Source organism: Danio rerio, chromosome 20 (assembly GCF_049306965.1).
Source record: "Danio rerio strain Tuebingen ecotype United States chromosome 20, GRCz12tu, whole genome shotgun sequence".
Classification (NCBI taxonomy): domain Eukaryota; kingdom Metazoa; phylum Chordata; class Actinopteri; order Cypriniformes; family Danionidae; genus Danio; species Danio rerio.
The window spans coordinates 37,164,037-37,180,000 of record NC_133195.1 but is presented as its reverse complement, the minus strand read 5'-3'; the positions used below and the strand labels follow the sequence as shown (position 1 = coordinate 37,180,000).

Here is a 15,964-nt window from a genome sequence, read left to right as displayed (position 1 = left end):
TGGATCGCATTGTAATCTATGACTGAATATGTTGTTCTGCTTATTTACGTTGTTTAAACCATGGAAAAACATTGGTTAGCTGCTAAATCATTTGGACTTAGTAGGAAGAAAATTGTGAAATATTTTGATAAACTGACTTTAATAGGCTTGATTTGTTGTAGCATTTGTCTGTCTTTACATTTTCTTTTTCCGGTCTGATTGATTAGCACAGTATATAAAGTACATGACAATAATATTTGAACATTTTCAACATCAGTAATCAGCAAAATATGCAGATTTCGTTGGGTTCAATGGCATTGTTTACATTCATTGCCGACTGCTGACGCATCTTGAGAACACCATGTAAGTAGTAAAATAGGGGAAAAGTTGTTTTCTTTGTTTTGATTGATTTTACTTTCTAATAAAATATTTCATGCAGCATTTAAAAAAAATCACAGTTCCAAATTTATTTTAAAAATTATTGAAGACAAGTGAAAATTTAGTGATAAATGAATAAGCAAATTACAACTCATACCACAAATAAACACAATATATAGAATTGAAAATGTCTTTAGCATTCTTCATGTACATCTAACAGTGATTTAGTTTTTTTGTTATTGATTAATGTTAATGGTCCTCAACTCTTTGCTTTCACTTTAAACTGAGATTTAAAGTTGAATATAGTGTTTTAAGAAGGAATGTTTAGAAACTAATGAACATTTGCTTCAGTGTTGAAGTGTAAGAAATTGCAAAAAGAGAACGTCACAGAAAGAAATTTTCTACCATGTCTTGCACGTGAATGTTTAAACTGATAAAAACTGAAACACACATTCTAAGTCTAAAGCGAACAGTGTAAAAGCATAAAGTCGTGTCCGAACCCATTTTTGATATTTTAAGGACATTAAAATATGCTTCGCACTGCGGCACATGGTCTAACAAGGTTGTGCTTATTCTCTTAATGAGTTATGGGTGTGTTTTGAGCATAACAAGCAATAAACCAAGCCGAGTCTCATTTCACATTCCCTTAAGGAGTATTTCCTATTTACATGATGGAATTTGTAAGTGGAAAAACTGAACGCTTCACTAGTGAGAAAACAGTAAAACAGACCATCTGCAGTGAGGATAAAAAACAAGCCTCTTCCATTAGACCTCTTTACTTCCTCTTTACTTTACTTTTACTCTTTACTCTTTTACTTTAGTGGATAAGAAAACAGTGTTGTACGCACTCCACTGAAGACAGCCATTAGCCTACATATTCAATTTCTTTTGTTAAGCGTAAAGATTTGTTTCAAAACTATTTGTAAATTCAGTTCTAGTGTCCAAAAAAACTAATAAATGAACAATAATAACAAAGTGTCTTCAAAACACACATCCTACACATCCTATTTTTATGCCTCATTTAGTGACTCATAGGTCTCTAACCTAACTGGTGGACAAATCTAAATTTGTTTTTATTAAAATATTTTAAATAAAAACATATTTTGAATATTTCAGCAACATAATATAAGGAAATAAAGATTATTTTTAACAAAACAACATCATACTAGATAGGGTTCTTACACTTACAGAGTCAGATTTAAGCTCTTTTTAAGAACTTTCCAGGTTCATTTTAAAATTGTTCTAGCATTTTACGAGTGTGGCAAATTGCATATTTACACACATAAACAACCTGACAAAAATCTTGTTGTCTAAGCAGGTTTTAAGAACAACAAATAATAACTTGACTTCTTGTTGATCATTTGGTATCAGAAGTGGCTTATATGAAGGACAAACGCCTCTAGATTATGCTTATTTTACTAAATTAAAATATGATCATTCTTGATTTTTTATTATTTAAATAGGACAGTAAGGTCTGACTTTGCTTAGACAAAAGTCTTGTCACTTAAAAGAAATAATGTACAGTATAGAATATAAAGTCATTGTGCAGTGGAAACAAGAATTAATATTGTGTCTGACTCCCATGAGCTTGGAGAACTGCATCCATATATCTCTGCAATGGCTTAAATAACTTACTAATAAAGTGATCTGGAATGGCAATGAAAGTGTTCTTGCAGGACTCCCAGAGTTCATCAAGATTCTTTGGATTCATTTTCAATGCCTCCTCCTTCATTTTACCACAGACATGCTCAATAATGTTCATATCTGGTTACTGGGCTGGCCAATCCTGGAGTACCTTGACCTTCTTTGCTTTCAGGAACTTTGACGTGGAGGCTGAAGTAGGAGAAGGAGCGCTATCCTGCTGAAGAATTTGTCCTCTCATATGGTTTGTAATATAATGGCACAAATGTCTTGATACCTCAGGCTGTTAATGGTTCCATCCCCTTTGCAGATCTCTCGCATGACCCCATACTGAATGTAACCCCAAACCATGATTTTTCCTTCACCAAACTTGACTGATTTCTGTGAGAATCTTGGGTCCATGCAGGTTTCAAAAAGGTCTTCTTCAGTATTTGTGATGAGTGGGATTCAGTTCAACAGATGATTCATCTGAAAAATCTACCTTCTGCCACTTTTCCAAATGATCAACTAGAAGTCAAGTTATTATTTGTTGTACTTACAACTGAGATTGACAACAAGACTTTTGTCCGGTAGTGTTCATACAACACTATATTGCATGCTTTTAGTTATGGTATTCTTTAGGATAGTAAAGTATAGCATCCCAAAAAAAATATATATATATAGCACGTTTACCGCTAGTCCAACACTGAATTACTAACATTTACTCACTTAAATGCAATTTACTCGAATCTTAAATGTAAAAAAGTCTACAGGCACACGCTATGACAGTTTTCATTTTATGCAAAAACAAAAATATGGATGAATTATTATCACCAATTTATAAACAAATGATTATGAAAGCCACACAATTACATTTTCAAGCAGTTGCAAGCGCTTACATCCAAAATCTAAGCACTTTTAAAACCTTGAAAACACTAGCTGAAAATTCCAGCCTTTTCAAGGATTTCCAGAACCCTGTAGATAACCGTGTAGTGCACAGATTCATGGGCAGGTTTTTACCTGTGGGCTGTTGAGGGTGTTAAAGCCCATGCTGGGTGTGGAGGGCAGGGAAATGGAGGGCGAACTGAGAGACGGGGTGATGACGGAGTAGGGTGAGGGCAGGCCATTCATAGAGGAGCCCAGAGTGCTCATGGGGGACGGCAGGGGGCGAGAGGAGCTGATGACGGACGGATGACCCACCATAGAGCTCATGACCGGCGGCTGAGAGGGGGACGAGTTAAGAGGACTAGAGTCTGTGAAGAGATGACAAGAGAGAGTCAGATTAGACATTTTTAACTAATAATAAAACCATTACAAACAGTTTTAGGTAACCTTATTGACCTTACTCTTGATGAACGAGCGGCGCAACCATTGGAATCTTTTTGGTTCGAGACTTCCAGTCTCATTCAGTTTCATTAATTTTTAGATGTCAGAAACAGCATACTTGTTGACGTTTTAAACTGATATTTTCTTATGATGTTATTCTACTTTTTATGTCATCAGCACACTTGTTTGTAGAGCAAGTAGTTTGACTATTTTTTTCTGTTTATTATTCCAGAAGTTCTAAAACATTCACAAAAATGAGTGCATAATAAGATCAATAAAGTTAAAGTACTATTTATTCATTCATTCATATTCTTGTCGGCTTAGTCCCTTTATTATTAATCTGGGGTCGCCACAGCGGAATGAACCACCAACTTATCCAGCAAGTTTTTACACAGCGGATACCCTTCCAGCCGCAACCCATCTCTGGGAAACATCCACACACACACACTCTGGACTGTGGGGGAAACCGGAGCACCCGGAGGAAACCTACGCGAACACAGGGAGAATATGCAAACTCCTTGCAAACGAGGATCGAACCAGCGACCTTCTTGCTGTGAGGCAACAGCACTACCTACTGCGCCACTGCTTCGCCCCAGTTAAAGTACTTAAGTTACTTAAATATAAAACTTAATTTAAATAAAACTTTAATTGAATTTTTACATTTATTTTTTTAACTCTAAAAACAAAACCACAAACTTACATTTACAAAAATGTAATAATAATATAAACTAAAACCATAATAATACACATTTATATGTATCTATTAAAAAAAAACATTTAACAGTTAAAATTTTAATAATTGAGTGCAAAATAACGATATTTGACTTCTGAGTGATAATGTGTGACAATAAAGACTGGAGTGATGATGCTGACAAAATCTGCTTTTTTTACCATCCCCAGAATAAACAGCATTTAAAAACATATTGAAAGAGAAAAATTTTATTTCCCTTGTCATTTTTGTTCAAATACATAATCCCTGGTGTAAACAAGCCTTCTTAAAAACACACACACACAAAGAAAATGTAGTCTGCAAGCCAAACAGAATGTAAATACTCTCCAAATGAAATATATCAGAATGCAAAATGCAATTTATTTATTTGCTTTACAGACGTCAGAGAACAGAGTAACTATGGGAACATCAAGTGCCTGTTATGAACATGAGTGCCTTGGCAAAACATCAATTTTCCCCATTATTAAGCTTTAAAACTGCAGTGCATAATGTGTAATGAAAGAATGTGCTGTTGGAGTAAATGCATGAGGACACTCTCCTGAAAGAGCACATTAAAACCTGTGGCTTTAACCATTCAGTTGGGAGCTGATGGACTGCTGCATGCGAGTACCTGGTAATGGTAGTTTGTAGCAGCACAAACACATATAATCTATCTAACGCAGTACAAGGACAAACATGGGGCAAAGGTTGCACCTTTTTTGCCAATGCTGATAGTGTTGCAATCCGCTAACTTGTTTCATCACTCATCAAGATGAAGATCAAATCAAAATCAGCTAAGATTAAATTAACATGGACACGACTTCGGTTTGTTGAGGTGTAAACACACAACCTTCATCAATGATTTGTTCAGATATGCTGATAGGGGGATAGTTAGTCTTTATTTATGGCGGGTTGTTTCAATTTATTACTAATGCATTATTGCTAGATGAACTCAGGTGATCGGGACATTCTGAAATGCTTTATTTTTAGATAATGAGTCTATTGATTGTGCTTACATTTCAAGGCTACTTACCAAATAAATAAATAAATATACATGAAATAATAATTGAGTTAAATTTTCATTTTTAGTCTTTGAGGGGAAAAAATTACTTAATGCAGTTTAAATTTAATGTAGATTTTTTTAACTCTAATATTATACAAAATATTTATCAACTGTGACATTAAATCATTAACTTTTCTGTTATTCTTTTTTTGTGATACAATGTTTTATTGTTTTAGTATACATAAAGACATACTAGTCTCGTTTATGGTGTGGGCAAAAGATTAGCACAAGAGGCATGCGAAGCAAACCCCAAGCCTGCACAATGCGGAGCTGAGTAAAATGCTTGGTGAGTACAGAAATATGGGTGACATTTTTCTATAAAGTTGTATTACTGCTTTTACTAACATGAACAAAACATGAACAATACAATTACACTATTTATTCATCTTTATTAAAGGTATTTAATGAAAATGAGTAACCGATATTCACTGAGAAATGGATACAAATATTCATTTTCAAAATGGGATATAGTGATTTAGGTTATATGTAATAAACAAATTAATGACATTAACCAGTAGCAGTGCTCAAAAATGCATAAAAGTCAACAACCATTTAAAATGTAGTTCATACCAAATGAAACCTGCTGTCATTTTCTCAACCTCATGTCAATTTAGTTTTTTGTCCCTCCATTAAAACTCTATTCACCAAAAACTTTTTAAAGTATTTGTTAATTGTACATGCTTCTAATGGGTTTTGAAAGACATGAGGGTGGGTAAAATAATTTGACCAAATGTTCATTTCATTTCATGTCGTGTTGTTGTGAATTACTATTTAAACATATCAGAATTTATATGCAAACATTTCAGAATGCTTGAAATATTTTTTTTTACAATAAAACAGCCCTAAAAATTGCCTAAGATACCCGAGTTGCCTCATAGCCACATAAAAGAGCTTCTTTTGTTATATAACAGAGATAAGGGTGGATTCAATTCTCTAGCTTGTGGTTTCTTATTTGTGAATTTCCACAAATCAAGTAATTGCAGTTTGTTCAAGATGCAGTCGGGAATTACAGCACTTAGTTTGTAATAAACACACCGCTATTCTTCTAAGCTGCATGTGTGTGTGTGTGTGTGTGTGTGTGTGTGTGTGTGTGTGTGTGTGTGTGTAGGCAGAAGAGAGAATTTCTGTGGCAAATAGCCAAGATGCCTTAAGAGGATAGATTCAGGGGTCTGCACATCAACCTACCTCAAATGACCTATGTAGTCCTCTACATTTACTGTAAGTCAGACTCCAAATATCTCAAGAGTTAAACAGCTGAAACTGACTCCTTATAGTTGCAAAATGGCACACAATTTTACTAGCTTTTTACAGTGACAAACTTAATATTAGTAATATTTCAAATCAGTGTTAATGTTCAAATAAATTAAAGTGATTAGTTCATTAACTTTTTTTTTTTAAAAACCGAGTACCTTTTGCCCTAAAAGCGACAATTTGACTTAACTTAAAAAAGGGAGTAAACCCATTGAAATTTGGAACTATTAAGTTGACTGAACTTAATTTCCATAATTATGCACATAGTTCATTTAGGTTGTTTTCACACCTGCCTTATTTAGTTCGGTTGAATCGCACTAGAGTTCGTTTTCCCTCTTGGTGAAGTTAGTTTGGGCAGGTCTGAATGTGGCAATTGCATTTGAGTGCACACCAAAAGCGGACCAAAAACAAACCCTTAAGCAGTTCGTTTGTGATGAGAACATGATCCCAACCGCAATCCCAATCCCAACAGACCCAACCGCAAAAAGTACTGCGCCTTTTGGACTAATTCAGCTGCCTTAGTCTGATGAGCTGAGCACAATGTACCATTTGTTGCCCTTGGTCCAGACCAAATGAACCGAACCAAAGATGTGAAAGCATCCTTACTTAATTTTAACAACAAATTTACTCACATTTCTTCACTTTGACTAAATTAATTTCTTAAAAAGCAACAAGTTTACTTTTTTTTTTAAGTAAAGTAATGAATTTTACAGTGTATTTTATACTGATGTATAAGTTCCCTCTCTTTAGTATATTAAGTTCATTTAATTCCAGTGCGGATATTCAAAAATTACATTATCTAACATTAATTAATAGGAGCTTGTTGTAAACTCTGGCCTAATTGCGGCACATTAATAATGGGATATTGTTGATACAACTACAATTTACAAGTGTAAAGTAAGACGTCAAACTGATCATAGATGATGTAATATTTAAATCTCCATTAAGAAAACATACTTTCCATATCAAAAAGGTAGTCCAAAGTCTAGTTCAAGTATCTAAAATACACAAATCACAAATAAGCCAAAATTAATTGTTTTTCATTAAAAGTCTTTCATTTAAAGTCTTTGCATTGCATTGACCATTAGCTGATGATTCAGATGTTGTTCTTCTGAGATGGTCTATGTGCCAGACATTCATCAGGATTTCACAATTATTTCTCTACAATGCCCATGACCTTTGTACATCTGTCTGGGAGCAAAGTGCAGCCGCTGGTAGAATGCTATCAAGTTCACCAGAGACCATATGAAATCGCACTCTAAAAAACTCGAATCAATTTTTTCATACAGTATATGCTTCTTACACTCAAACGGAGAAAGCTGTGTATAGTGTTGTTGAGCATGGCAAGACTCAGTCTGACATTAGTCACAGACTCATGGGCAGGAACACAATAGGATTTGGAGAGGGCTAGTTCAAATCTTTTGATTGTTAATTACTGGTCAGCTGAGGTGTGGCATCTCCAGCAGGCTCTAATTCATTAAGCCTCTAACTAACAGTTCTGTAATACACACTGACTAAGGAACAGGATAGAGAGAGCTGTATTGAATTCTTTACATATTTTAGGCTTTGCATATTTATTATAATTTTTGTATTTGCATGTAATCAAATGAAATCAACTTTTTTAAACATCTTAATTTTTTTAAGTTTATTTTATTTGGTTTATTAATGGAAACAAATTATGGCCTTTTTTATAAAGCTTAATATTGCTGTTTACACTATAGTGCATGATTTTTGTTCTGGTTTATGCCAGGCATCCACACTACTCTGGCTTCTTTAACCCACAAAAACTGAGTGTTTTGAAAACACTGAAGAACCTGTTTTAATTTGAAAACAGCACGGTCTGAAAACACACACATTTGAAAAACTAAAGACTATAAGAGAAAAAGAATATCTTCTGGACATTTAGGGTAATGACTTCATTAAATATGATGACAGACAATCAAAGCTTAATTTTTTAATATGTGAATAGAAGCTTTCACTGTAAATATAACATGACAATATGATGTAGGAGCGATCAGAATTAAAGAATTTAAGAATTCTGTTAGTTCCAGTATAAGTATCATTTCCTGATTCGTCAAACCCCTCACAAGTGACCATGAGGCACCAGATAAACAAGAACTATAGTTAACTAGTGATCATGAATGGTTATGCATCATGTGGTTTAGGTTGTATAGTGCCTACTTGTCAACCTCCCGTCTAAAATCTTTCTATAAAGGGTGGCAATAAACATTAGAAAGCCGATTCTCCCTATACTCAACCCTTACCGCGGAACCACCAGGGGATGCCCCTTGCTCATAAATGTGAGTCTGTTCTGTGCTTTCATTTAATTTAGGCGTGAAAACACTTTAAAATAAATATAAAAAAGGGCACGATTCCCTACCTTTTCATTACAGGCGCAGCTTCCACTATGCAATCCTGAAAATAGTAAGTTCATGTCAGACGCGCTCCCTAGACATTGTTTCCCAAGCAGATTCTGTACATATGATTTAAAGCTGAGCTAAAGTGGACACTGGGTTTTTGGTGCATGTTTGAATAGACATATACACATAATAATAATAATAATAATAATAATAATAATAATAATAATAATATTAATAATTGAAACATCTAAACATGTCGACCATGGAGGGTTTTCTTTTAAACACAACTAATTTTGTCTTAAATGAGCATAAACAGTTAGGAAAGCAGTCAAATGCTTTCACAAGATCTGTGCATTTTTAAAGTGACACCTCTGTTAATTTAATGTAATGAAATTAAATAAGAGATTAATTCGCTGCTCTTAAATCAGAATGTTTAAATTATATATTGAAGAAAAGGTTAACTAAGATTTGATAACTTGATTCAGTTTTTTTATGATAGCTGTTCATTTTAACAGGCTAAACTATTCTATTCTTTTTAACTAAAAAAAACAAAAAAAAAAACATATTACTGACTGTTTCAACTGTTTATTTAATTTGGGGATTTAAAAAAATAATAATTGTATTATTGGTATTATTTTTACATCCCCATGTTGACAGGTATGTAAAGTGTTGAAGGAAATTGTTTTCTGAAACACAGTAAAAACAGCTGTAACAGCAGTATAGACGATGAGTGTTTTCATTCTATAATGCTGTTTTTAAAATGGAAATGCACTAGTGTAAATGCAGTCTCAGATGCCCTAAGAATGTTACTATTTAAACTATTTATTAATCAACGCTTTGGATGTTCATTTTTGAACGGAAGCCAAAACTATTTCTTATGTGTTTCTTTGCATGCAAATGAGCTGCTGCTCCCTAACCCCCTTTATAGAAGAAGGTGGAGCCTTTACAGTCTATGTCTCAGATACTCTCATTGCAAAATATTGGCTTAGTTTTGATGATCATGCCAGTTCTCCAGCATCATGAAAATGTATTATCTGCATGCATGTGTCAGCTTTGGCAGTTGGAATATACAATGATATAAAATTTTCTGTGAGCACACATCAAAAGCAAATGCACAGCATTTAAATAAATGGCAAATGTATACATAACCATATCAGAAACACACAGTTAATTACATCTGTGAACTGTTAAAAGGTGGAAAAGATATCCCATTTATGTTAGATTTGTCTAAATCAAAATGCAAATGAAATTCTTTGCTCTTGATTGAAAAACTTTAGAAGCTTAATAATTTTTTATCTGACATGAATTCTTACTGATCTATAGTAATAAGGCAGTTATGGATGAAGCTTGTGATATCACAATAGGGGAAAACTGTAATAGCACATTTTCGGTCAATGATTATTATATATGGCGATTATAAAAAGAGTTGGTGAATTTTTATTACACACAGACACTAACACTTAAACACACATACACAGTCTATGGATGCACATTATTGTTTAAACTAAATTATGTACTGCATGAAATCCCAAAAATGATATTGACAACAGGTTCTCATCCCTAATAACAATAAACACACACACACAATGTACTAAATCACTTATTTCCATCCTAAATAAAGTTGACATCTGATCAATAATGACATTAAAGCCTCTTCTCAACTGTTATTAACCACCTGTCAAGAATATAGGGGTTGTGAGGAGGGCAACAGACACAATAAGACAAAAGGGGGCAGAAGTGATTGGGAAATGGGACACTGTCCCACTCTATCCCAGTCTGCTGTGGAGAGCCGCAGGACATTAAATCAACCCTGATTATCGCCATGTGTCTATAATCCCCCAAAAGCCCCAACTATACAACTCACACTTCAGTTACCAACATTACTTCATTAACCAGATCATAGTTTATCAGCACACGCTCTTATTGATATATGAATGATCAACCTATACAATCAAATAAAAATAATTTACATGTGGGTGCTACCAGAATGTCTGCTTTAAATATGATTAATTTAAGGCTACAAATAAATATATATGCAGAAATGGAAAAAAAATTAAGACCACTTGAAAATTTCCTTCTAAATTTTAAAGATCTAAATCAGAAATTAATATTTAGTGAAATAACATGCTTTTCAATCACATAAAAGAAGATGTTAGTTTTTTTGATCAGCTCAATTTCTGCAAAAAAAAAAATTAAAAAATATTTTTGTTTTAAATTTAGATAACATTATACGTAAAACAAATATTCCTATTTTACACACACACCTATGCCTTATAAATATATACGTTTTTATTTATCATAAGAAAACTACAGAATTACAAATTAAATTAAACTGGGTCAATATTCATTCATTTTCCTTCGGCTTAGTCCCTTTATTCATCAGAGGTCACCACACTCTCAGAAAAAAAGGTACAAAATTGTACCTTTTAGGGTACAAATGGCCCGTCACTGGGGTGGTACCCTTAAGGGTACAAATTTGTACCTCTATTTAAAGGTACAAAATTGTACCTTCTACATTTGTACCCTTTAAGGGACAATTTTGTACCCTAGAAACTGAAGGTACAAAAATGTACCTTTTTATATTATATAGCATTTTCAGGGTACTGACCCAGGCATTTTGATCTTTTGGTGACTGCATGCACAAATAAATAAATAAAATATTTTGGTTCACAGATGTCCATTTTTATTTACTAATGTAGAAATATTTCATTACAACTCACAACTGAATGTGTAAAGAAATAAAATTACACAGCAAGTATAAAGCAGACATGTAAAACAGTAAAAAGAACAATTTAGATAACAAATAAAAACTAAATAATCTACACTTAATACAAAGACCACAAGGAAACTGTTTAAGATTTATAAACATATTACACAGGGTACATCATCTGCACTTTATAAAGTCCAAAGTATTTGTCTTTAGTCAGAATACTCGGTCATAATAAATAATTTGTCATCAACTTTTTCTCTGAATTTCAGAATGAAGGCAATGTTTCTCTATAAATTGCTTCAACAGCGCAGACAATCAAATACATCAGTAGCCTCTTCCTCAACATTAGTAGATTACTCCTCATCATCCTCAAGTGGAGTTGTAATTTGTTGTAACACAATATGTGTTTATGCTTTTGGTAAACATGACATGTAAAGCACTCATATCTGGAAAATGTTCTTTGATAGTCATTAGGAGCACAAGTTATTTAAAAATTTGCTTTATGCTTGAATGATAGCAGTGTGGTGGATTAACTTGATCGTGATTATCCCAAGAGCATGTAGAGAAACAAAAAACAAGGTTGATCACTTTGGTAACTGGAGTAGATCCAGGCTTGTCACAGTCCACCGTTCATTCAAAACATTCCACTGCAGAAACATCAAGGTGTTCTTCTGATAAGATGGATATGTCAAAAATGTATATTCGTCCACATCATTAGCCCGGCCAATCGCAATCCCATCAACTCTGAAGACTGCCATAACTCGTCTTGTTAACACAGTTGTCCAGTCGGTAGCCTCCTCCTGTACTTGAACTGTAGGATGTGGTGAAGATGGTTCACTGTAAATGACAAAGCAATAATTACATTAATATCACTCACTCTATAACTGATGAAGAGAAAATCAAAATGCATAGAAAGTAAAATAATTAATATTTACTGATTTAAAAAAAAAGTATCACAGATTAAAAGACTAATATAAATTTCATTCATTCATTCAATTTCTTTTCGGCTTAGTCCCTTTATTAATCTGGGGTCGTCACAGTGGAATGAACCACCAACTTATCCAGCATATGTTTTATGCAGCAGATGCCCTTCTAGCTGCAACCCAGTATTACGAAACATCCAGACACACTTATTCACACACACATTTATACACTACAGACAAATAACCTTACCAAATTCAGCTATAGCGCATGTCTTTATACTTGTGGGGAAACCGGAGCACTTGGAGGAAACCCTCACGAACACTGGAAGAATATGCAAACTCCTCACACAAATGCCAACTGACCCAGCCAAACCAGCGACCTTCTTGCTGTAAGGTGACAGCACTACCCACTGCGTCATCCTAATATAAAGAATATCAAGCCTTATAAAATGCATTTATCACAGCATATACTAAACAGAAAACAACATACGCACCGGAGCACAACGACATGTTGAAGTGTCTCGCTTAACAAGGCTGGCAACATGAGAAGTGCTGCTATAAAATCAATTCCTGGAACATAATATGTGGCATACAAACAAATATGAATGAATCCATACAAAGCTAGAATTTAATAATATTAATCAAGTGGAGAAAGTTTACAAAGAGTACCTTAGAGTCAGGTCCATAGCATTCTTCAGTTGATCTCTCATCTTTCGATGAAAACCTAGAAAATAATTTTAAACACGTGGGTGTACATTTATTGTTGTTTGTAAGTAAAAACCTACAAATTTAAAATAGTATGTAAGCCATTAAAACCATGGTATAGATAATGAGACATACTTACATCTTGTAACTTAGCCATGCTTTCATATGACATGCCTTCACTGCTCTGATGCTGTTAGGCTGCATTCTGTTGTTCAATCTTGTCCTGAAAGACAATTGGAAACTTAAAAAACTTCTGGAAAGCAATAAGATAAAGCAATAAATATTTACTTATTTTGAGATAATAATAAAATAGGTAAAATAGCTCAAGGTACCAGTTTCAGAACAGATGAGACAAATTATTACATTAAAGAACAAAGTATAACTTAAAACGTCGATTTATACAACGTGGTATGTTAATAATTCTACATTAACATAAGTATAACGTTAAACGATAGTAAAGCACCAACAATTCAGGGCATGAGAGTTTGTGGACACTCCTCAACATTAATGTAACTTAGACACTGAAACAAAGATATGTACAAGCATACACACGCCACGTTTGTAACTAGCCACGTTTACATAATCAGTCGCTTTGTCGGTGACAAAATTGTGATTTTTCTTCACAAAATGGCGGTGTAACTTATATAACCGTCTAAAATTACATTTCAGCGGTCAACCGTGGCTAGAAAAATGGCCTCAAAATATAAAACATTATCGATAATTACAAATTTCCAGTATTAATAATAACAAAAGGTTTTATATCAAGGTATATGAAGACTTTAGTCGCGCGAGCTCCGGGCCACACCGGACATTACTCACGGGTCACGGCTTGATTCTGGTGCACGGATACGGCAGCGTCGCGCTTCTGCCGCCGCAACTGGCCCGAGTGTATTTTGCTATTTGGGTTGCGATTATATTCTGCCGTGGCAAGACTTATTAATAAAGCAGTAACGTAACGTAAGATATAAGGCGCGAATACGTAACGTAGGCGATAAAGGGAACTTTTACACCGAGAAAACTAACAGTATATAGTACTCACCGTCTATAACGTTATGTCCCTCGGTGACTTCGATATCACATTGTATTAACTTCTTTAATAAGCTGCAGTCATATTAGCAAACTCCATCCTGCAGGCCAGCCCGGAGCACTTAAAGCGGGGGAAAGCCGAGACCCGAGTGTCAGACAAAATCAACAGAACACAGCTTCACATGTAAAAATGAGACTGAAAATATATCTTTAATACATTCTTACCTGAAAAGTGTGGACTCCAAAATAGACTTTTCTTTGAAAAGCTTGCGAAGTTCTGTGTAAACAGCCAGCATACTCGACCGACCGCTTCAGTAACAAACACTACTATAACGTCTCAACAAGCCAAATTCTTAAAGAGACAGCAACATCACCACCTGTATGAAGATGCTGTTACTCTGCATGGTTCTTATTCTACATCCCATAAACTATAGGGTCTTAAACAGTAAGCAAAGACCAGTATTTACGTTTTTAATGATTAAAATTACATTCAATTATAAATTAAATTATTAACATTTTTGAGAAAAAACTTGTGTGTTTAAGAACATGTGTGTCCTGTTTGCACTATAGATATAGGTCTCTATGCTGCTCTATGGACAACAGGGTCAATGCTTGGCAAAGGAAAAGTGAAGTGGATACTGAAGAATAATAAGAGTATCAAGTAATGAAAGCACATACACTGCACATAAATGTCAATGAACTCTGACTGCGTCCTCTAGTAACCTTGGTATTACTCAAAACATGCACAATTTGTCACAAGAATTACTCGCCTTTTAAATAACTAATGCTGACAAAGGCTTTACTGTCACACATTGAAAGGTAAAATAAGGACATGGATGGATGGATGGATGATAGATAGATAGATAGATAGATAGATAGATAGATAGATAGATAGATAGATAGATAGATAGATAGATAGATAGATAGATAGATAGATAGATAGATAGATAGATAGATAGATAGATAGATAGATAGATAGATAGATAGCAAATGGTCAAAGAAAATGCTGACATTTTGGAAACAAAGCTCACAGGAAATGAAGGCACATTAATCATAATGTTTCAAAACATCCTGTCAAGTCATGACCTTTCGGCATATGATCATCTGTGCCAAAAAGCACAAACTCAATTAAAAACCTAAAGGGTCTGTGATATCTCGATGATCCTTGAATTGTATCAATTGAAATGTAATGATCAGCAGAAATCAGCAGGGACTGTTCTGCTGAATATTGCACAAGAGTCAGTGAAGTAACTGCTCGTGTTTATCAAAATAAAACCCATTCTGAGTACTCATAAGAGAGCCTGTCAATTTAAAAACAGTGGCTGACCCTCGGTCTCCTCTCTGGCATGATCTCTGGAGAGCTGCACATTTCAAAACAATGTCAAAATGACCCATCCATATTTTCTCTGGCTGCCAATGTAATCAGTGTGGCAACTGCGGTCTGGTTTTTGAAAGCCTAATGATTATTTTAACATTTGGTAAAAATGTTTTTTAGGTATTTTAGGACAGTATTTGTAACATTATTTAATGCCCAAAAATGCTATAACCCATTTTGCATGTGTTAGTATAGAATACATGCATCTTATTATAATTTGTGCTACACTGTAAAAAAAAAAATCCATAAATTAACAATATGCTTTTTAATTGCATTTCCTTGTATTGTATTAGACTGTGATCTTTTTTCCAACAACGTTTAACCTAGAAAAGTAAAAAAAAGCGACTTTTAATAACATTTTTAATAGTTAAAAGTGATATATTTTCTGGATTGGTGTATGGTTGGTGAGACAGAAGTTACAAAAACATTGTAATACACTACCAGTAAATTTTTTTGTTATTTCACAGACTTATTTCTCTATATATTATTTCTTATCCATTATATTATTTCAAAGTACTAAAATGTCTGTAAAACTCACT

General features: G+C 34.0%; 1 protein-coding gene and 1 long non-coding RNA gene across 3 annotated transcripts in view; both read right to left on the bottom strand.

The window, feature by feature from the left end:
• The window catches only part of rxrgb (retinoid X receptor, gamma b), a 44,802-nt gene that overhangs the window by 11,694 nt on the left and 17,144 nt on the right, over positions 1–15,964 (bottom strand). For both annotated transcript variants that reach the window (NM_001002345.1, XM_005160666.6), the window contains exon 2: positions 2,998–3,230. In NM_001002345.1, coding sequence (NP_001002345.1) covers positions 2,998–3,230 — 233 coding nt within the window. The remainder of the gene's footprint in view (positions 1–2,997; positions 3,231–15,964) is intronic.
• LOC137488666 (uncharacterized) lies at positions 11,347–14,381 on the bottom strand. Its single transcript, XR_011007805.2, has 7 exons — positions 14,276–14,381; positions 14,064–14,171; positions 13,164–13,247; positions 12,989–13,043; positions 12,814–12,889; positions 12,570–12,739; positions 11,347–12,233 (listed from the first exon to the last, which is right to left on the bottom strand). It is a non-coding gene; the product is annotated as an uncharacterized lncRNA (long non-coding RNA).